This window comes from Mercenaria mercenaria, chromosome 1, assembly GCF_021730395.1.
Source record: "Mercenaria mercenaria strain notata chromosome 1, MADL_Memer_1, whole genome shotgun sequence".
Lineage (NCBI taxonomy): Eukaryota > Metazoa > Mollusca > Bivalvia > Venerida > Veneridae > Mercenaria > Mercenaria mercenaria.
The window spans coordinates 10933641-10956460 of NC_069361.1; the positions used below are offsets into that span (position 1 = coordinate 10933641).

The window sequence follows — 22820 nt, forward strand, 5'->3', positions numbered from 1 at the left end:
TCTGGATCCATGCTGGTCGCAAACCCACTATGTTGGTTTTCTCATGTCGCGGCTCATTATAATCCAGTACTGTTGAAACTCGATATCTCGGACACGCTATTCCGAACACATTTTCAATCTCGTCCCGAAAACGCGTGTTTTAAGTCAAAATTTGGTTATTTCAAAGTAAAACGCTCAATCCCCTGAAATTTGAGGTAACGAATTTCAACAGTATACACTTGTTTTCCGTTTACAAGTTCTAGGCCTACTTTCAGATCAGTACCAATTTGTATATTGACGGATTTACTTTTGTTTGAGAGGAAGAGAAAATCCGTAAATTCTGACGTCTAATGATTAACAGTCACGCAATGCTACATAATAGTAATACATCTTTATACACTACCGTATTAATGCGACAAATCTATCTTTTATGTGTATAACATTGGTTTTTAATCAATGATTCTTAAACATTTTCAGCTGTTAACAGAACGACAAAATACAAAAGAAAGTGTATATTTCTCCCTCAAAGTTGGCGACGTAGTACACACACTACAGAATGAGAGAGATGTAATGTCACTTTACGTGAGCGTCCACGATGATCCGGCGATTGAAAGACTCCTAATAGAAGCATACAAATTGACCGACGACGCACTTTTAAGACTCCCAAGTTGGGTAACAGTTAATTTTCCAAGCAAGTTCCGCAGTAAAGAGAGTTTTATTACAAGTTTGACAGAAATGAGGAACCAGACAGAAAGCTTGACTTATAAAGAGGTTACAAGACAGTTTGCAGACGACATCGGTGTGTTTATAGACTGGATGATGAACGCTGTAAAAGAAGAGAGAGATAGCGATATATGGGCAGAACTTGTAGCCTTTCACATGCTTATCAATGGGAAAGAATGCATAGGCGTACAACTGTCACTTGGAGCTTATTTCTTTACACATGGTAACTATAGTTATCTACTGTATTAACTTTAAGTATTTCAAGAAAATCCGTGATTCGTCAAAACTATAGACAGTTCTAAACACAAATGTATTTTTTCAATTTTGATTTCTCAGCTTTATCTGTAGATTATGTTTTCAGGTTAATCAGGTCAATTGCACTATATTACTTCATACTTCATACTCATTTATTTCAGAAGCAATAAATTAGCTTCAGAAACATATGGAATAGTTAAAATTACCATGTATGTAAATCACACGGACTGAACAATGTGTAATATAATCTCCTTGCTTTGTATAGTTTACTTTTGATGATTTAAGGTGGCTTGGATTTGAAAGCGTTACTTTGGTACAAGGCGAATCACGATCTTGGTGAGACGTTTCTGGGCATGTTTGAGAGTTATTCGGCTGTAGCGTTTAAAAGCAGACTGGATCATATAGACATAGAGCTGGAAAGTCGCATGCAGGTGATGCAGCAGAAGATTATTGAGAATACAACGGAAGTGTACTCTACAGAAGAGGGGATGATATGGGTTGAGAATATGACATCATATATTAACCAGCTAAATGATGTAGTTCGTGCATTAGCTGACTACATCACAATGGTATTTATAAACATATATGCTCAGTCAAAAATAAAACAAAGGAAATACAACAAAAGTATGCATAGTGTTTTAAACAACCATGTACGAAAATCCATAGTTTACATATACGATTATTTGGTATCAGTTTAAAGATTCATTTATGGTCCATATGATTGCATCAATGTTTTTATGTGTTTGCAGAGAAAATGTGAATTAATCAGTGATTTATGAGGTATGTTCAATTTAAAACCCCGCAAATGTTAAAGAAAGCGGTCAGAAAACTGTAGGATAACACAGCGCTTTTCTCATAAGCAGGCAGATATCTAGTGTGACCATCTCTTCCACCGATAAATGCCAGTAAAGGCGATCGCATTGGCTTGACATAACATATGATGGCGTCTATTAGAATCCCGTTCCATTCAAACATAAGCGCATTTTCAATGTCTTACAGATTGTTAAAAACGTAAATTTTCTGACTCTCCTCCCCAAAAGATCCCAAATATCCTATGTGCAATGACAACCTGAGGAAAACGCGGGTCATGGCAAAACATGAACGTTTAGTTCTGCAAAAAATTCCCTTTTATGGGCAGTTACGTGGCGCCTGGCGTTATCATGCATAAGAACTATATGGTGTTATTGAAGAAATGGAACTGCCACAAGACGCAATGTCTTATACACATTACCACATTACGCTTAGTATTCAGTTTCCCTTTGAAAACAGCACTGTTAGATTTTCTTCGTCCCATAATTCCACCCAGGCCATAATACTCATTCAAAAAGACACATTTCCCGATAAACACGACTCCCGCCGTCTGCATTAGACTACATAATGCCGGCTGTTTGTCATTTTACATTGTTTTTAACTTGGTGGGCAACAAAAAGGACCTTACATGCCTGCCTGATGACAGGTGTTTTCCTAACTCTCGGGACAGCGTGGATAAGCTCGGTTTCTCATTCCACGCTGTCCCGAGAGTAGGGAAACCCTGAGTGACACAGGAATGTGTGAGGATCCGTATAATCCGCTACCCGGACAATCTTGTCCAATCACGTATTGGGGAAAGATATCCCTGGCTTTCCCTATATGAAATAGCTTGCACACAAGTGACGTCGCATCAGTACTAGTCAATTTCCGACGTCATAAGCAATTTTGTAGTTTACTGTTAATGAATATCATTTCTTGTTCAATTAAAGCTGAACATGTTTTTTGAGCATGTCAGTTACACTCGGCATTGTTTTATATATTTCATCAAATGATATCTTCTCCTTTGCAGTTAGTTTGCGGTAAGTCAGTCTCTGACGCATTATCTAAAATACTTATATTGATTTCTTTGGACTGTTTTCAAAAGCTTCTGTTTTGTAGGCATTTGTTAATCTTTGTTCTCTGAGGGCATGGTCTTGTAATATCACAGCGAGTTTACCCGTTCTGTTAGCTAAATACGTATTTTGCCGTCCTCAGAAACCTGTATGTCATGTGATACTGGCTTCACAATCTCGAGTAGATGTAGTTCTGTTCGATATCCCAGTTGTCCAGTACAGTAATCTAGTTTCAGTTTTTTATATTCTTTTTGTTTCTAGCATAAATGATGTACTAGCTCAGGGTATTTTTCAGTTGCTTCTGGACAGTAGTAGCATATGAAAGAATACATTCTTCATTTGAAAAAGAAAATCATTACCAATACTGAATATTTCTTGCATCTGCGTATATCTTTTATAATTGTAACATTTCTTTAAAAAATCAAAATTCATTTGAAAAAATAAATTCTTAAATGCTTCGGAGGTATAAAAACGATAAACTACAGAGCGGGAAACCTTGTGTATATAACAATAAATGGTCTAATTTATTGGCTAAAACAACTCTTCCTGTATTGAATTATGTACTGACATAATTATGCATGAAAAAAGATATAAGATATAAAAATAAGATAAAACAATGGACGCACTTGCTTGCCAGTGTCCAAATTGATTACTGCACTCAATATTATATGTCTCGACGTTTAATTAATACACTAACGTCTATTAAGTATCAAAGATTAGCTTGACAGCTTGCTCTATCTATCTTTGTTGGAGTTTACAATAACCTGCTCTGGAACATCGCTCAAAATTTTTTTATCCTTCGCCAATCATCGACCAATTTTCGTGTATATGGTGTATTTCAAACTTGAAAATCTCCACTGAAACATCGATATAGGAATTCAGAAAGGGGGAAGATTGATAATACAGTCCACAAAGAAATTGTCTTTGTTGTATGATATTTTAAATGAAATGTAGCTATAAACTTCATAAGTTTAACATTTACCTTAGCCATTTCCCCTTATAATGACCCTTTTTTTGAAGATTTTAAATTGATTATGGAAACTTCATTTATTTCTAGGTACGGCAACTGAGGTGTTTTGCAAAATGTTTGTTTTTAAGAGACCAAAATGAGGAAAATAGTTATCCCTCAAAGTTTTCAAATCAGTGTACCGATCCTGCGCCGAACATATCCGGTTACCTAGTGTGCGTTTGATATTGAAACCGCAGGGAAAGAGTTTACGTCAATTTATATGAAAATGGAAATGTCAAAATGACCTCAAATGAGTGCAACTAAATGGTGTTAGTGTGCTGAAATGTGACAAACATTGGTCGACTGGTTACACGAGAAAGAAACATGTACACTTTCTCTTTTGACTGAGCATGTATTTAAAGCGTATTTACATTTAATCATGAAAACAGTAGTGTTAGTTTCAACACATTTGTTAGATAACCAAAATTATATTAGACGGTACACAGTTTCATCGAACTTATGCGCTTGCACTTCAATAATTCTGTATTAGGCACATTTGTAAACCCCAAACTTTATTCAATCATACTCATTTATTAACAAATAATAAGCCGACATTTAATCTATTTTTTTCTCTCTCTGAACTTGAACTCATTTAATCTGTTTTATATTATTTAATTTACTGATTTGAGGCAGTTTAAAAAAGTTCTGTTGAAATTTATATATGGTTGAACGAAGTGACATGTAAGACATATGACTATTTTGCACACTTGTCACAAGATAAAGCATTGCTCAGAAGCTTTTACAAATAATTATAACATTGACATTTAGAAACGTCTCACCCTCTATGTGGTTCAGATGAAGTAGCTGCGAAAGAGTAAGACAACCTATGACGTTATGATTTCATTGCGTAGCATGATGCTCTCTTACTGTTTTATGATGTTATAGCATACACTATTCTTATCAGTGTGACTTTCTTTTAGAGAACAAATGAAGAGATTTTCAACCACAGATTGAATGTTACGGTTGATGTGACAGTACTTGTCATCACCATGGTTGTTGCTTGTCTCGTATCCTTCGTTATCTACAAAATCTCCAAAAGTATCGACAGAGTGAAGAAGTGTCTTCAAGAGAAAACCATGCATCTAGAAAAAGAACAGAAACGGACCGAATCATTGCTATCTCAACTTGTCCCGGCTAAAATCGCAAAGCGCATGCAGGAAAGTATCGTTGAACCAGAATATTTCCAATCAGTGACTGTAATGTTTGCTGACATTAGCAACTTTAATACGTTTATGAGTAGGAGTACACCTAACGAGTTGTTAGAGCTGGTAAATGATGTATTTGATGTGTTCGAGAAGCAGCTGGAGAAACGTAACGTCAGCAAGCTTGGATCAACTGGTAAGATAGCAAAGATTTTGACCTGTTAAATATGTGTAATGAAGGCCTTTTCTAAATAGAAAACAGGAATAAATGAATAACTTTAACCTAACCTTTCAACAGAAGTATTTGTTAAAAGACAATAACCAAAGACCTTCCATGTAGATGGACTGTTAAAGCACAGTCGCGTTAAGATCAAACACTGTTTTGGATTACTGTCAATCAAATTGATTTAAGATATAAAAGGCATAGACTCTTTCCTGGGTCATATAACACGTATTATGACCCACTGTGTGGTGTTTCGGTGCACGTGTACGAGAAGGCAAAGACAGAATGTACGAACAACTGAGCTAATTGCCGTGTTTTTAAGTGTTCCGGCCGTTAGACACGAAGATATAAAAGCGTGGCAAACTGCGGAGTGTCATTTGTTCGTGCATTCGGAGTGAAAACTCGAAGACACATTAAATAAATGACAATGATACGACGTTTCTAACCCGCAGGCACGAAAGTCTGGCAATAGTATATTTTGTGAGTTTACAATAAAGTTTAGTTTTTTGCCTAGACCGTTCATGTTCTCGTGTCTTTGCTCACAAGACACAAAAATCAGCTGGTTTTCATCCTTCCGTGTGTTCAGAGCGATTGCATGAAGACTTAACCCACATTGCATAACTCGACTTTTATATGCTGCAAAAACTGCAGAGTCAGCTGATATTGAAAATGTAGATAAATTATTCAATATTGTATGTTAACATAATGGCATGTCCGTTTGACAAGATAGTATGGTCAGAAGACAGTATAGCATAAAGACAAAATAACACAGCTTTTAACAAGTTAATACTGTATGTTAACATAATGGCATGTCTGTTCGACAAGCTAGTAGTTTGGTCAGTAGACAAGACAGTATTGCAAACGGACAAAATAACACAGCTTTTAACAAGTTTATACTGTGTCTTAACATAATGGCATGTCCGTTTGACAAGATAGTATGGTCAGTAGACAAGACAGTATATCAAACGGACAAAATAACACAACTTTTAACAATTTAATATTGTATGTAAACAATGACATGTCCGTTTGACAAGATAATATGGTCAGTAGACAAGACAGTAAGCAAATGGACAAAATAACGCAGTCAGTACTGTATGTTAACATAATGACATGTCTGTTTGACAAGATATTATGGTCAGTAGACAAGACAGTATAGCAAATGGACAAAATAACACAGCTGTAAATAAGTAAATACTGTATGTTAACATAATGAAATTATAGCTGATCACACCAGACAGTCCCAGCGTTCCATAGAATCCATAGAATCCACGGCTTATGGTTACATTAATCCCAATCGTTCATGTTTTTGATACAGCTGCATTCAGTCTATTGAACAGTTGATTGAATTCATTTTTGTATACTGGTAAATAACCAAGTTTGACCTATATTCCGTTTTGAAAATCTGTATTTTCAGTTTATCAATTAATCATTACGAACTTTTAGTAACATCGATCTATCGGAAAATCTATAAATTTGCCTATATAAACAAAGAAGGTTTTGTTTTTGTTTTAGGTTTAACGCCGTTTTTCAACAGTATTTCAGTCATGTAACGGCGGGCAGTTAACCTAACCGGTGTTCCTGGATTCTGTACCAGTACAAACCTGTTCTCCGCAAGTAACTGCCAACTTCCCCACATGAATCAGAGGTGAAGGACTAATGATTTCAGACACAATGTCGTTTATCAAATAGTCACGGAGAACATACGCCCCGCCCGAGGACCGAACTCACGACCCCGAGATCCGTAGACCAACGCTCTACATACTGAGCTAACCGGGCGGGCAAACAAAGAAGGATAAAATTACTTAAACTTAAATAGAAAAGGGCGTATTTGGAAATCAAAAATTCGGTACCCCAAAAATTAAAGTTTTTTTTCCGGATATTAAGAACTTATATATTTTTGAAAATATTTTAATATTTGGTTGGTCCTTTTTGACTTTGAATAGACCCACCTCAGTTCATATAGACTCTGTAGAATGCAGGAAAAATGACTTTTTCAAATATAACAGATAAAATGAGATATTTTCCGCGAATAATCGAAAAAACGGTACCCCTGAAAATGTAGATAAAATATTCAATTTGTGTTATGTGTTATTTGTTTAAAAGCTAATAATGGTTTATTCTGCTTTGGACAATATGAACAATTCTTATTCAGATAGTAAACGTTTTGCTTTTTCAAAAGTTAAAGGTTTCTGTAAAAACTCTTTCGCATATAATGGTTGTAACCTACGTAACAGCTTGCCACAAACTGTTAGGGATGCAACAGAAATTTCAACGTTTATGTCAAAGGTCAAAGAACAAATCAATTCTTAATTATTGTATTTTTATGATTTCACTGAAACTGTGGATTTCTACAGCGCGGACATTTAGACCGGTAAACAAGACTGTCTTTGATGTCTTTCATTTTACACTAATTACTTTTTATAATTCTGACATACTGTCAGGTTTTGCGAAAGACTTTTCCCTACTTGAGCGACTGTTTTCTTGATTGTTGTTTTCCTGTTAGAACATGGCCCTTGTTTTTTTTGCAGAGAAGAAGACACGTCTGTTCTGTAATTTCAGTCATAATTTTGAATCTAGGCCACCAAGCTAAATTGAAACATGAGAGACTTCTGTTTCATTTTTGTTGATTCGCAGTAAGCATTCGTCTCAACAGTTCTTTAAAATGCACACATGAATATCACTTTGTGCTGCTTTAAATGTGAAATTACACGTGAACTGTATTGGGAAATGTTACCTTATTCTTCGCATATGGATTAAATCAATCATCTAGTTACTGTATGAAAATGTGTCGTAATGTCGTTTAATGAACAAACCGTAAACACGCAGACAGATGTAAATTTAACAGAATAAAGGCCAGACAGGTGCTTCTCTCGGTTTTTCTCATTCCTTGCTGTTGTTGATTTATTAGATATGAGCAGATGTCTGTCACATGAACAAATGGAAAGGATGAGTTAACTAACTCAAACTTTGATTAAGGTTTTGAAGTATATCACCAAACCACTTTGTTTTAATATTAAAATTGAACATCAAATTGAATATGTTAACTTTGCTGGTAAATATTTATCATTTTATTAAAATATGCATGAGAGCCCGGAAAGAGACACCAGAAAGGGGTCTAGCATAGTTATTGTTATGATAGTGCATTTATGCAGGGTAAGTGAAAGCTTAAATTTTAAATTTGCAATAATGTCCTAGCCCTAAAATTAAAAAAAGTTAGTGTTTCATTGATAAAATCAGTTTTCTATTTGTCCGCCACACGCAGTTTTCAGAAGTCGTCATTTGCAGTCGTCAAATCCGGTGCCTCAGTGCAGTTTGTAGATTTCAGTTGTTCTGTACGGAAGGCATGATTAGTACTTATTAGGCTTTACCCTAATGCATAAGTTGAATTTGCTCAATGAACAGCTTCAATAACAAAGAAGTAGTGAAAAATCTTTTATCTCAGTACTTAAATACAAATTGTAAGATGTGAAAGGATTATTACAACAATGTCTTGATCTGGCTCGAGTGGATTTTCTTAGGTCGAATCACACGAGTGTGATCTGACCTGGTAAATTCCACTCTAGCAAAATACATTATCCCAACTCTAGATTATGTCCTTTTATTATATACCTCCACCATTTCGTTTTCGGTTTATGACTAATGTACTTGCCAGACAGGACATCCCCGTGTTTTGCCGGTGAGTGAAAACTCGCCTTACACCATTGATTGTAAGATGACTGTCGTGGTTTAATTTATTAATGAATGTGTAAATTAAAATACTATTATAACAAAAAGTGTTTTAAAGGAAGCACCTCGTTTATTTTTTTGTTCCATTATGATTATTTGAAGATAAAATGAGTACAAGAAAATAAATCAGTCACTGGTAAAAGACGCAGATGCAAGTATCCGGTTTTCAGGCTACTGTTTTTGCGGTAACTTATACACGATTATACTTGTATATAATAAAAAAGGAAAACAAGGTTTAAATAGTTAACATGGTCTTGTTTATATATGAAGATACATGCATTCAAATTTAAATCATAACCCGGGTGTCATTTGTTTTAATATTCTCTGGTTGTTTATGGGTCATAGAGTCCATTCAAATTATATTTATATTAGAGTTGCTAGAGCCTAAGCGTGAGAGATATGTACAGATCATTACCTGTATTAACTCAAGTTTACTATCAGTTTGACTTGTTACATTAAATGCTTACAAAGGATATTCTTGTGAATTTTATTTCATATAAATCTACCGGCTCAAACAAAATGTATTCACATGAGATTTGGTAGCATGATCGGTTTAAAGGAAGTGATCTCTGCCAATATTTGTTTTACTTTACTTAGTTTTCTGGACAATGAAACATGCAAGAAAGTTTTAATCTTGAGCATGAAACAATTTCTTCATCGTTTGCAGTTCATGATTTCTCAAAGGACGCATAATGTGCCCCAAAGTTTATCTTAAGCAAATATTTTGTCAGATAGTCATCAGTACCTGCCTAAGATAAATGAAAGATCACATCAATAGAAATTTATATATTGTACATATTAAATGCGTAGCAAAAATCATTTGGTGCATGCATTTTGTTGTGTAAAAGCATATCAGTAACAGTACTTTCTGAAAATTGAATCTAAAATTTCACGTCATTTGTGATGATAAGATAATCAACTCAAATTACTTTTTAAGCCACAATTACATTAAATTTTGCGAATTTATGCAAAAATGCTAAAAGTCCACACGGATTTCTCATGTAAAATGTGATGTACGATTAACACTAACGTTTGTTATAATTTTTCATACTTTTGAACCCATCTCTGTTAAACAAACCGCCAAATGATGTGTTTTGATAAAAATCATAACTTTTGACTTGACTAATATCCTTGATTATCAAACTTACTCACAACTAAACTACACGCGAGGAACAACGCACAGATGACGTATCCAGAGTAATAAAGCAAAACGATCTAATTAGAAATATTTCAATTACTGTACAAGCTTCTGTTGACGATTTTACAATCAATATCTAATTAAATGTTTAAGGTATATTGCGTTTCCTTAATTAATATTAGGTGAGCAAAAGTTGTTACACACAGAACTGATGGAATATATATATTACATAATACCTTACTTTCATGTAACTCACCGTGACAAACGCAGACTTCATGCAGAAAATACATGCAGAATAATTTGAAAATTGAATGAGCCTGACAATATTATGATTTTTGTTTTGTTTGTAAAATATCTATTTACTGTTGTATAGAAAATAAGTTGAAATATACATTTAATCTTCATTTACATGAAAATATATACACCTTATTTAACTTATTATTATATCCTTCCTGTAATCTCACGGGGCCATTTTCAAGGAGAGAGATTTAAATACCGAGGAGTATTAAATCTGAAAATGAATTATAATGCTGAGATGGTGCCAAACAGATGCTTTTGACATATTTTCAAAATAAGATTCTGAATACAAATATTGTATAAGGAAGTTGGGCATGAAAAGGCAAACTCGTATTTAGATCTAATGGATTATTTTCCATAATGGGTACTATAAGCTCTGAGTTATACTTCTATCAAATGTTTTAGTACTTATCGCCTAGTTACAGACTTGAAACTGATGCTTTGTTATCCCTGCCGATGAAATCGGGAGGGGGATATTGAAATGGCGTTGTCCCTCCGTCAGTCCGTCCGTCCGCAGCCATTTCTCAGTAACTACCTGGTAGAATTTCATGAAACTTGAAATAAACATGAACCAACATACTGCGATGATGCCCGTCAAGTTTTTTTTTTGATTGATCAATTTCCTTTAGAGTTATTGCCCTTGATTTAATGAAAAATGTCCGTCCGCAGCCATTTCTCAGTAACTAGCAGGTAGAATTTCATCAAACTTGAAATAGACATAAATCAAGATACTGCGATGATTCAATTCTAGTTTTTTTTCGATTGGTCAATTTCCCTTAGAGTTATTGCCCTTGATTTAATGAAATATGCACAAAAGTATCCGTCCGCAGTCATTTCTCAGTAAGTAGCAATTTCCCTTAGAATTATTGCCCTTGATTTAATGAAAAATACACGTCTGCAGCCATTTCTCAGTAACAAGTTTGTAGAATTTCATGAAACTTGAAATGAATATGAACGAACATACTTTGATGATGCCCGTCATTTTCTTTTTTCATTGGTCAATTTTCCATACAGTTATTGCCCTTTAATTGTTTAAAAATCCACAGATTTGTACATAACAAACCAACCAATTGGAAGAATTTCATTAAACTTCTTTCATTCTTTTCCATGAACATTTATCATAAACATGTGAAGTTGTGTACCCATAGCTGGTCGCCACATTGCCTTGGTCACACCCCCTCCCCCCACACCCCCCACCCCTCCTGCAATTTTTTTTATTCCTTTTTTTTTTTTTTTCAAACCTTCCATGAATATTTATCAACATGCAAAGTTGTACCATTCTCTCATCTCACTCCTCCACCCAGTCATGCACACCACCCCGATCATGCATCATTCCCCACCTTCCTTTTTTTTCATTTTTAATTTTCCATCATTATTTATAATCAACATGTAAAGTTTTGTACCCTCACCCCCACCCCACCCCACCCCCAGCCCCCCAAAAACATTCATTTTCTGTTAATTTGATTTTGACTAATGAAATAATTTGCTTCTTTGTAACGTTCTTAACTTTTTGCTGATTATATTTTTTTGCCGTTCCTCACCATAGACCCTTTCGGCGGGGGATACCAATTCATCGAATTTGCTTGTTCACCGTTAAAATGACAGTTTTCCAGAGCATTTAAAATTTCAGATTCAGTTAGGCATTTAATGCAATCTGACTAAAGTACATCTCCTATTACGCTACGCATAGGATCTGACAACGAGCTATTCATGGCCTCGTTCTGACAACCCTTCCGCTAGCCAATCAAAAGCTACCTTACAATATCCTGCAAGCTTTAAAAGCCGTGGATTTTGATATCAACAATTTTTATGTCGAAAGATGTCAGATAGCCGGTTAGCTCAGTCGGTAGGGCACTTGCTTTGTAAATGAGAGGTCCCGGGTTCGAGCCCTGGATTAACTGCAAATTTTTCTTACTCTTTGACATTGGAACAAGTTGTCTGGTTGGTTCAAACAAAAATAGATTTGCGAAAATAAAAATAGCAATATTGGAAATCCAAAATATACAGAAGACGAATGTGAATGGGTCGTTCTCAGATCTTCGTTTAGAAGATCAAGTACTTTAGTCAGATTGGCATTTAATGCATTTTGTTGTCAACAATACGCTGTTTTATTAGAGAATGTGAGTTTAGATATTTAGTTATATGTTAAAGTTATTTTCGGTGAAGAATGTTAAATGAGCCGCGCCACGAGAAAACCACATAGTGGTTTTGCGACCAGCATGGATCCAGACCAGGATCCGTGCTGTTCGCTTTCCTGCCTATTGCAATTAGAGAAACCGTTAGCGAACAGTTTGGATCCTGACCAGACTGCGCAGGCTGGTCTGGATCCATCTTGTCGCAAAGCCACTATGTTGGTTTCACATGGCACGGCTCAAATTAGAAAAATGTTCTCGTAATTTAAAACATCATGCTTATATCGGTTACAGAAAAATGAGAACGATAATTTTATTTCACTAATTTAAAACCTTTTCATTAGTTTTGACTACCCCGCTCCAACCCACCTTCTTTTCCTATTCCCGCCCCACCCAAGACCATACACATAAAAGCGAGAAAATGATAAATGCGAAGGACTTTGAAGCAACAAATAATAATCAATCATTATTAATGTAGAAAATTAAATGGTAGCTTTTCGTGTGTCTCCGTTTTGGGCAAAGGCGCGAAGACACAAAAGAACGACAAATATACGTATAGTCGTGTCTTCGTGTGCCTGGGGCGAAGATACACAAACGCACGACAAACTGCCACTTCTCGTGCCTTCTGTCGTCGTCGGGACGAAGGCACTAAGATATGAAAGAACATCATTTGACTCGTCTTGTATTCAGAGAGAAGGCATGAAAACACAAAATATCGTCAGACTGCTGATTTGACAATATTCGAATGTTATGCTATCATGCACAATTCGTACTGTTATAACACAGAACATATCTATTTCAGATGAAATTTGTTGAAACACTCTGCAAAATGTCGATGGTTAAAGCATTTTCGATCTTAGTAATTAACTGGTCTTGTGTGTAGCAAGAAAAATAATCAGATTTCTTTTTTTTTTGTTTAATAAAACAGTGACTGTTATATTTCTAAATCCCACTCGGTTTTCTGTTCTTATTCAGTAAAATAATTACAGAATGATGTCAAAATAATGATAGCCAAAACCATATCATAATGCTTTTGTTTGTTTGTTTGTTTTGGGTTTAACGCCTTTTTCAACAGTATTTCAGTTATATAACGGCGGGCAGTTAACCTAACCAGTGTTCCTGGATTCTGTACCATTAAAAACCTGTTCTCCGCAAGTAACTGCCAACTTCCCCACATGAATCAGGGGTGGAGGACAAATGATTTCAGACAAAATGTCTTTTATCAAATCGTCACGGAGAACATACGCCTCGCTCAGGGCTTGAACTCACGACCCCGAGATCCGTAGATCTGCGCTCTCCCTATTGAACTTTGCGGGCGGGCTATATCATAATGCATTCAGACATAGACATACATTGTGTATCTATGAGAGATATATCTATCATTTAAAAACAAATTTGAAGGGCATACTGTGATGGCAAGCCTTTCTAAATCATTAATTCGGCTTTACGGGATCACCTCAAATACAACATTTGTATAGAAACTGGTTAAAGCCCCAGCATAGGTTTATAAAATAGATCTTTCTTCGGTTTTCACATATGTTAAGATTTATTTGAAATTCCTTGTTCCAAATTTAAGATTCTTCATTTTAGACCAAACAAACAAGAAAACAATAGCATCGTGCATGCATCCCCCTCCCCACTCCACTCTCCCCGAAACACATATACGCACACATATATCCTTGATTCTCGTATACAATGCTAATGCTTATACTGTCTGAAGCATTTTAAAGTAGATTAACGGTGATTCTATTCGTACATAATGTTTATACTGAATAATACATCTTAAAGTAGCTTTACAGTCTTCTAGTTCTAGCTAATTCTTATACTGTAATGAAACATTTAAAAGTAACGTTATGGTAATTCTTGGCCTAGCTCATGCTCTTACTGTGTGAAACGTTTAAAGTAGCCTTCCGGTGATTCTAGTCCTGGATGAGGCTTTTACTGTATGAAACATTGTTTGTAGCTTTATATGTTTGTCCTAAGTTTCTAATTTTAATCAATGCTAATACTATATGAAACATTTTAAAGTTGCTTTACGTTGGTTCTTGTCCTAGCTCATACATATACTGAAATGGAAGATTTTAAAGTAATTTTACGGTAACTTTATTCATTTTATACTGGATAACACATTGGGTGGATTCGATTATTCTCGAAATTTTCATAACGTAGGGAACACTTTATTAGCTTTTTCTGGTAATTCTTGTAAATTCTTGCACTGCAGGAAATATTTTGATGGTAGCATGTGGGCTTCATCAGAAACATACCAAACGACACACAGAAGACATTGCCAATCTTGCATTAGATCTCTTAGACAGAGTGCAACAAATTCAAGTTAAACAAGCTTTTGGGGAAAAGGTTAAGCTCAAAATAGGTATCAGTACAGGTAAGTCAATGTCCAAATAGCTTTTGCCCTGGAGCAACACACTGACTCTACGTCTTACAATATGTGTTTCGTTGCATTTTCTGAGGCACACAGTCCTGTTAATTAGCCATTGTTTTTGTGACTAAACATTTTTTATAAAACAAATTATATTGAAAAACACACCGAAATTTCGTAAGTATAACTGACCGGCATTTTTACAATACGGGTCTTATTGCTCTGAGAATTACGGAAAATATCCTTCTTTACAATGGGTAAACTATTAAAATTAATTGCATTTCGACGTTATGCAGATGCCGTACTTGCTGTATGATGATTGTTTTTGTTTTTCTTATCCGAGTGCACTGTTTATATAGGGGCAGTGATAGCGGGTGTAATAGAGGGTAAGTTGCCGAGGTATTGCCTGTTTGGAGAAACCGTTGTTGAGGCCCAGCTATTGTTGGACACCTGTTTACGTAAGTATAATAATCATTAGATAAACATATTACATGTAGTATTAGCATTACACGCATCGCATCAATGCATGAAAGATTGTTTTCTAGATGATGATGTGGTCTCACTCCATTTGATTATTTTTCACCCATCAAGCTAAAATTATATGACATATTATAATTTGCGTTGGAAGTAATACAATTTACAAGGCTGTGTAAGTAACCACATAAAATACAAATCGCCAGTGATCATGATTTAGAAGGGAGGGCGGTGGTACGGTCGTACAAAGCCTCTTCAGGCCTTTAGGATAATAGGGTCATTCGATATTACTAACAAGAGAGTTCCGATGGGATCAGAGCGTTAGAGGTATAGCACAGTTCATTGCCTCTCGTCAGCAGTCACAAACAAATTGATTCTGTTTTTGTTTCATATGCCCAGAAGAATCTCGTTAAAGACTTAATCATGAAGGCGTCACGATACAACTTAACAGTATAATGGGGTTATTATAATAGTAGCTAGATCTGGGATGCTGTATTCGGCTCGAATGGATTTTGCCAGATCGGATCTCACTAGGCACACAAGCGCCGAGTGTGATCCGTCCTTGTAAAATCACGAGAGCCGAATATAAAATCCCAGATCTAACTTCTGTTGCAAAGACCCTTTATTACAATATCTTACTTTTTGTTTGTCGTTTTGTTATCGAATGAATATTAAATGTTTGTCGATGTTAAAATAGAAATCAGTGAACTATTTGTATGCGCTATTTATAGAAATGTGTCAGGTCATGCATATTAAATGAAAGTAGTCCAGTAACGTTCAATACAAAAGGTACAATACGGAGTTCCAACAGGAGCACAGAGATTAACCTAACCGTTCATTCGCTTTATATAAAAAGTTACAAAACGCTTTAACATAAATGTTATCAGCATTTATCATTGCAATAGTTGTGATTGCTCTAATATGTCATATGGCCCACTTTACAATAAAATACTGCTTTTTTAAAATTGGTGTGATGGCCCACTTTACAGGATATTTTTGTTTTTATAATTGGCGTGATCGCCCTATCAAGTAATCTGGCCCACTTTATAGGATATTTTTGTTTTTGGTTGCGGGTTTATCCCGCTACTAAAGTTATGTGTATTTCTGACAATCACGTAGTATCTTTATTTGATTCCAAATCACATCCAAAGGAAGGATGTTCATGTGCTACACAAAGTAGTCCCATTCAAGACAATGCGGATGAATAATCAATGATCAAGTAGTTCTTATTCATCCTCTATCCATTCACACTGGCCATTTAGATTATATAAGATCTGTCCATGATTAGGTATTCCAGCCCATGGTTACATCTCTGATTTCCAGCTGTTCATGTTAGGTCAGGCAGAGTTTATCTTAGATATGAGGCACATTAATATTTGTTTCTTATACATGTATATTTATAGATTTGCATTTTAAATGAAAATAATTCTAGCAAAACCCGCAACCACCAGACATCTCAAGGCTTTGATTATAATTCGCGTGATCGCCCTATCAAGTAAGCTGGCCCACTTTACAGTATATTTTTGTTTTGTAATTGGTGCGATCGTTCTATCAAGAAATCTGGCCCACTGGATAATATATTATTGATTTTTGTAATTAGTATGATTGTTCTATCAAGTAATCTGACCTACTAGACAATATATTATTGTTTATGTAATTGGTGTGATCGTTCACTGGTCTACTAGACAATATATTATTGTTTATTGTTTTTATAATTGGTGTGATCGCTCTATCAAGTAATCTGGCCAACTAGACAATATATTATTGTTTTTTTTGTTTTGTTTTTTGTAATTGGTGTGATAGCCCACTAGACAATAAATTATTGTTTTTGTAATTGGTGTGATCTCTCTATCAAGTAATCTGGTCCACAAAACATATTTTTTTTTTGTAATCGATGTTACTGTCCACTAGACAATATATTATTATTTTTGCAATTGGTGTGATCGCTCAGTCAAGTCATTTGGCCCGCTAGCCAATATATGATTTAGGCATAGGAAATAGAGATCAATATAATTGCACCTTACTAATCCTACCAGGTGTTCTGTATTACAAAAGTGATTCTATTGTGACATTTTGATACAAGCAAAACTGTATTATCTGCACTATGAAATACTTACAAGTATTTCATTTTATTATCGGCTTGTTAAAAGTTAATTTTTCACCATAAGTAAGTTGACAAAATGATAGGAACCAGGTTTTGAGGGGTAGATCAAATACATACGAATAAAACCTAAATGTTTTTGTTGTGCAAAAAAGTATCATATTGTGTCTTAAACCGCTTTCATTCTCCACTCATATGTGTAATTGCAAGGGAAGTAAACTAATAGATATCTCTGCTTATAAGTACTAGCCCAAGGCAAGAGTTATCATTCTTTGCGGATCACAACTTTAAATTAAATATTTAAACTTCAGTAACTGATATTAAGAAAACTATCATAAATTTCACATTTGTGAAATCATTTTTGGTTATTTCAAGGACTTGGAAATCAATTTCTAGACTTTATTAAATGTGTTTCTATCATTGAAAATTTTAGGGCCTATCTCTATATGATTTGTGATCGCTCGCCGTCCGGCGTCAGTCCGTCCGTCCACACTTTCCTTTAAACAACATCTCCTAAACCACCAAGCCAATTTTGAAACTTCACAGGGATGATCCTTGGATGGTCTTCTTAAAAAATTATTCAAAGAATAGAATTCCGTACAGATCTCTGATTGTCATGGCAACCGAAAGGAAAAAAACTTCAAAAATTTTCCTGTCCAAAACCACAAGGCCTAGGGCTTTGATCTTTGATATGTAGCATCATCTTATGGGCCTCTACCAAGATTGTTCAAATTATCTCCCTAGGGTAAAATATAGCTCCATCCCGGGGGTCACATGGTTTATATAGACTTTATAGGGAAAAGCTTTGAAAATCTTCTTGTCCAAAAACATAGGGCCTAGGGCTTTGATATTTAGTATGTAGCATCATCGAGTGGGCTTCTACCGAGATTGTTCAAATTATCCCCTAGGATGTAATATGGCCCGGCCCTGGGGTCACATTGTTTCTATAGACTTATATATGGAAAATCTTCTTGTAAAAATCAAAAGGGCCTACTATGGCTTTGATATTTGGTATGTAGCATCATATAGTGGGCCTCTTCCAAGATTGTTCAAATGATCCCCCTAGGGTGAAATATGGCCCCGCCCAGGGGGGTCACATGGTTTATATAGACTTGTATAGGGAAAAAGTCTTCTTGTCTGAAACCACAAGACCTAGGCTTTTGATATTTGTATGTAGCATTGCCTTGTGGTTCTCTACCAAGATTGTTCAAATTATTACCCAGGGGTGAAAAGAGGCACTGTCACGGGGGTCCCTAGTTTTACAAAGACATATATAGGAAAACACTTTAAAAATCTTCTTGTCTGAAAATGCAAAGCATAGGCTTTTGATATTTGGTGTGTTGCATTGCCTTGTGGTCCTCTACCAAGATAATTCAAATTATAACCCCGAGTTGAAAAGAGGCCCCACCTAGGGGGTCCCAAGTTTTACATAAACTTACATAGGAAAAACTTCAAAAGTCTGAAACTGCAAGGCTTATGCTTTTGATATTTGGTATGTTGCATTGCCTAGTGGTCTACTACCAAAATTGTTCAAATTATGCCCCTGGGGTGAAAGAGGCCCTGCCCTAGGGGTCCAAAGTTTTGCATAGACTTACTAGTATTTAGGAAAAACTTTAAAAATTTCTTGTCTGAAAGTTCAAGGTTTATGCCTTTGATATTTTGTATGTATCATTGCCTAGTTGATCTCTAACAAGATTGTTCGAATTATGCCCCTGAGGTGAAAAGAGGCCCCGCCCCAGGGGTCATTTGATATTTGAGTTATATATATAAAAAAAACTTCAAAAATTATCAGATCATATTTCCTAGACTGTTTAATTATATTTACCCCAAGCAATAAGGGATCACCCGACTGTGACCTACTAACCTACCTTCTTGGTTTTTAAGATACAGGCTTGATATTTGGACGACATGTACAGTTTTGCACACCAATCTTAAAACTGACTTTAGTGATTATGAATATGACCTACTGACCTACTTTCTTGTTTTTGAAGCTTTAGCAAAGAAATTTGTTCAAGCAAGCAACTTAACACAGGTGAGCGATGTAGGACCTTCATGGCCCTCTTGTTGTAATCGGTGTGATGGCCCCTAGACAATATATTATTGTTTTTGTAATTGGTGTGATCGCTCAGTCTAGTCATATGGCCCACTTTACAGTATATTATTGTCTTTGTAATAGTTGTGTTCGCTCTATCAAGGAATCTGACCAACTTTACAATAAAAAAACAAACAAACAAACTTTATTTGCAAAATCAACATACACTTTGCCTTTAGCTAATACTTAACCAAAATATACACAATAAAATACGTACGCACAAGCGTAACATGATAAAATACAATCATTTATACATCTATATATGTCTTAAAAGTGGAGAAACAGTTAAATATCGGACATAAAAATAAATTACAGTACGTTATCATTTCTTACTTTGAAAGCTTCGCATAGATGTTTTGAAATTTTTCCAAAATCGACTGATTTTTACTTGACATAAGATTGTTAAACCTAGCTAAGGAAGGCCATGAAGTGTTTTGAAAATAGTTTTGCCTATATTGGAGTACTTAGGGCAAATTAACAGAAAATGGTATTCACTTTCTACTGCATGCTATTACAATACTCACATATTCTATTTTGTCTCTCAATACCATGGTAACGACCTGTTTCAGTTGCTTAATTGTGACTACTTAATCTAAAGGACGCGTACTATTTTATCTTCTTGTCACTTTTAATTTTATTTTAATATTCCTCAGATTATTGTTTATGTAATATTACAGCATAGACATATCTCTAATCGTTGTATGCCAGTGTTGAATAAATCGATCTCTTATTCTCCGTGACAAAATGGAAAGATAGTTAACTTCTCTGCTAAATTTATGCCATAAATCACTGAATCCTAAATCGTCTATCAGTTTCTTAACACTGTACAGTATACAATTGTTTTGTAATAGTTGTGATTGCTCTATTAACTTATTTGACCCACTTTGGGTATATTATTCTTTTTTTAATGTGTGTGACGGCCCGCTTTATACAATATCATTGTTTTTGTAATAGGTGTGATCACTCTAATCAAATAATTCTGGTCCTCTAGCCAGTTTAGCTTTGTTTTATTTTTATGATAGCTGTCATGAACGTAACATATATGTTTTATCAAATACTTACAGCTTTGCGTATACACATATCAGAAACGACATACTCACAGTTGTCCAGTAAGAAAATGTACTTGATAAAGGAAAGAGATGATATTCCTAAAAAGGTAGGTAACGTATAAACTGATATAATTTTGGAAATTAAATAAGTTGTGCACACTTGTAAAAAAAACGTCGTTTTCGAACACTATAACTAATGCAGGTATACAGTACGCTACCTGATCTATTGGGATAATGAACAATTTGTAGACTAGATATGTGGTTGTTGAACAATTAAAATGAACATGCTTTCAAAACGACTTTGCACCATTGACCAACATGCCATGACTATGTATCGAAGGCAAGAACCTTAAGACAATCCCTCTTACCTTTTGAATTATCAGCCTTTATTGAATGTTCATCCGAATTTTCTTTCCGGTTTGTAACTTCATAGATGGATTTCAAAACATCTTGGCAGGCAGCAATAATCAGCATGACATGTTGATATATCGTGTCCTTTTTTTTATTATCGCCCTATATTTGATGTTCTTTTCCAGGTCATAACTCTAAAACTACGGTAGTAAATATATGCAAATTGCACACAATGACAGAGAAAATATAGAGAAAATGCAATGTACATTGACTGTAATCTATCCGTCTTACATTTTTAATTATCTAACTATCTCCCTTTATTGAATGTCCATCCTGATTCTGTATCAGTTATCATTTTTACATCAAATAAAGCAGTATTTGAGGGTGGGATGGTGGATGGGGTGGTGGCAGAAAGTTTTTCAAAAGTAGCATCTTATATTTTGATAGAGTTTGTTCCCTGGCAAGGCAATATGGGAAATTTAAAATTGGCAAAACAGGTCTACTTAGACTTGTGAAACCGAATCTGTCCCATACTTTTTGACATTTTTTTTTTTTGATTATTGCATAACAGATATCTAATTTCTTAATCACAAAGACATTTTATTAATGATTATGTAACTGGAATGGAATTAAAATGGAATTTGATTTGTTTTTTGTAGAGGCTTGGCTAGTATTTGAAACATTTTGATTGCGTTGGTGGCAAGTCGCCGTTTTACATAAATTGTTTCCGTGTATATTGATCTTAAATTTGTTTGTAAACAAGACGGTTAATAAAGTAAAAATGAAGTAAATGCCATTTCGGTGTTAAAAAGTATAATAGTGTAAAGCTACAACTTAAAAATCCCAAACAGTTTCACAAATATCATGGATCATCAGTATAATGATAAAAATACATAAAATACTTTTGATGGCATACTGCTTAAAAACCAAAAATTACTTTTTTTGAAAATAGAGACGGTTATAATTAGCATTATGTAGCGAGTTTCATTTTCAGAATGGTTCAGTGCAGAAGAAGACCTATTGGCTTTGTGGAAATCTAAACAGCACAGTTTTGCAGATTGATCTGGATGTAAACAACTCTTTAGTTTAAATAACGAAACAGGCATATGAGCGGCATATGTCAGTAACTTTACAGATAACTGATGAAATGCTTGGATTTCACAAAAAAATAAATAAAAAATACAAAGGGCATATGCCAACAGCTCCACTTCAAGTTACATTACACATGGGACATATGTCAACAAACGTAATGAAATATGATTTAGGGAAAGTAAATTATCATTTGTTAAACTTTCGTCAAAATCCATCACTTGATCAAAATCCGATTAAGATATGATTAAGTTCTCTGATTTAGGAACTAAATGAAATGGATGAACACTTGTTATTTGTACATTTTCAATGAGGTCGAGTTAACGACAGAACTGATCACTTAATTGTCCTTTATATTTATTGTTTCATGTCAGCCATGTTGTTTTGTTGATTGGCATATTGACACACACAGTGAAGTCTGTTTAAAGGGTCACATGAAATAAAATATAGATACGACTTGTGTTGTTTTACTTGGTTTTCTCCCACCCCGCCCCCTATAAACGACTGTACTCCCCCTCTTGCTGTTACGACCGATCAAAACAAACTACTGGCTGGCAGGCGGAAGGTAAGACATCGTCTTCACATTAATTATTTTGCTTTACATGGTGTATATTTGACTATTACGATAAGTTGAACATAAATATGTGCATGTGGTGATATAACAGATGAAACAGACAAATAATGTTTACAAAATGCTAACAAAATGTTGACTGATCACACACAATGCATGGAAGTTCACTCGACCAAGTCACGAAACTTGTGAATAACATGTCAAATTGATTTGCAATCCAATAATACAAA

The 22820-nt window shown here is 35.0% G+C and overlaps 1 protein-coding gene across 1 annotated transcript; it reads left to right on the forward strand.

Annotated features, from left to right (window-relative positions):
* The first annotated feature begins 435 nt into the window (after positions 1–435).
* Positions 436–22454, forward strand: LOC123524484 (guanylate cyclase soluble subunit beta-2-like). Its single transcript, XM_045302718.2, has 7 exons — positions 436–925; positions 1243–1526; positions 4749–5166; positions 14708–14869; positions 15223–15321; positions 20595–20686; positions 21925–22454. Exons 1-7 carry the CDS (start codon positions 436–438, stop codon positions 22018–22020), a joined length of 1641 nt encoding a protein of 546 aa, XP_045158653.2. The 3' UTR covers positions 22021–22454.
* The last annotated feature ends 366 nt before the right edge of the window (positions 22455–22820 follow it).

Coding starts and splice junctions, on each gene's coding strand:
- LOC123524484 (XM_045302718.2), top strand. CDS start 436: ATGATTCTTAAACATTTTCAGCTGTTAACAGAACGACAAAATACAAAA. Junction 14,870..15,222: donor CAAAATAGGTATCAGTACAG/GTAAGTCAATGT, acceptor CTGTTTATATAG/GGGCAGTGATAGCGGGTGTA. Junction 15,322..20,594: donor ATTGTTGGACACCTGTTTAC/GTAAGTATAATA, acceptor AAATACTTACAG/CTTTGCGTATACACATATCA.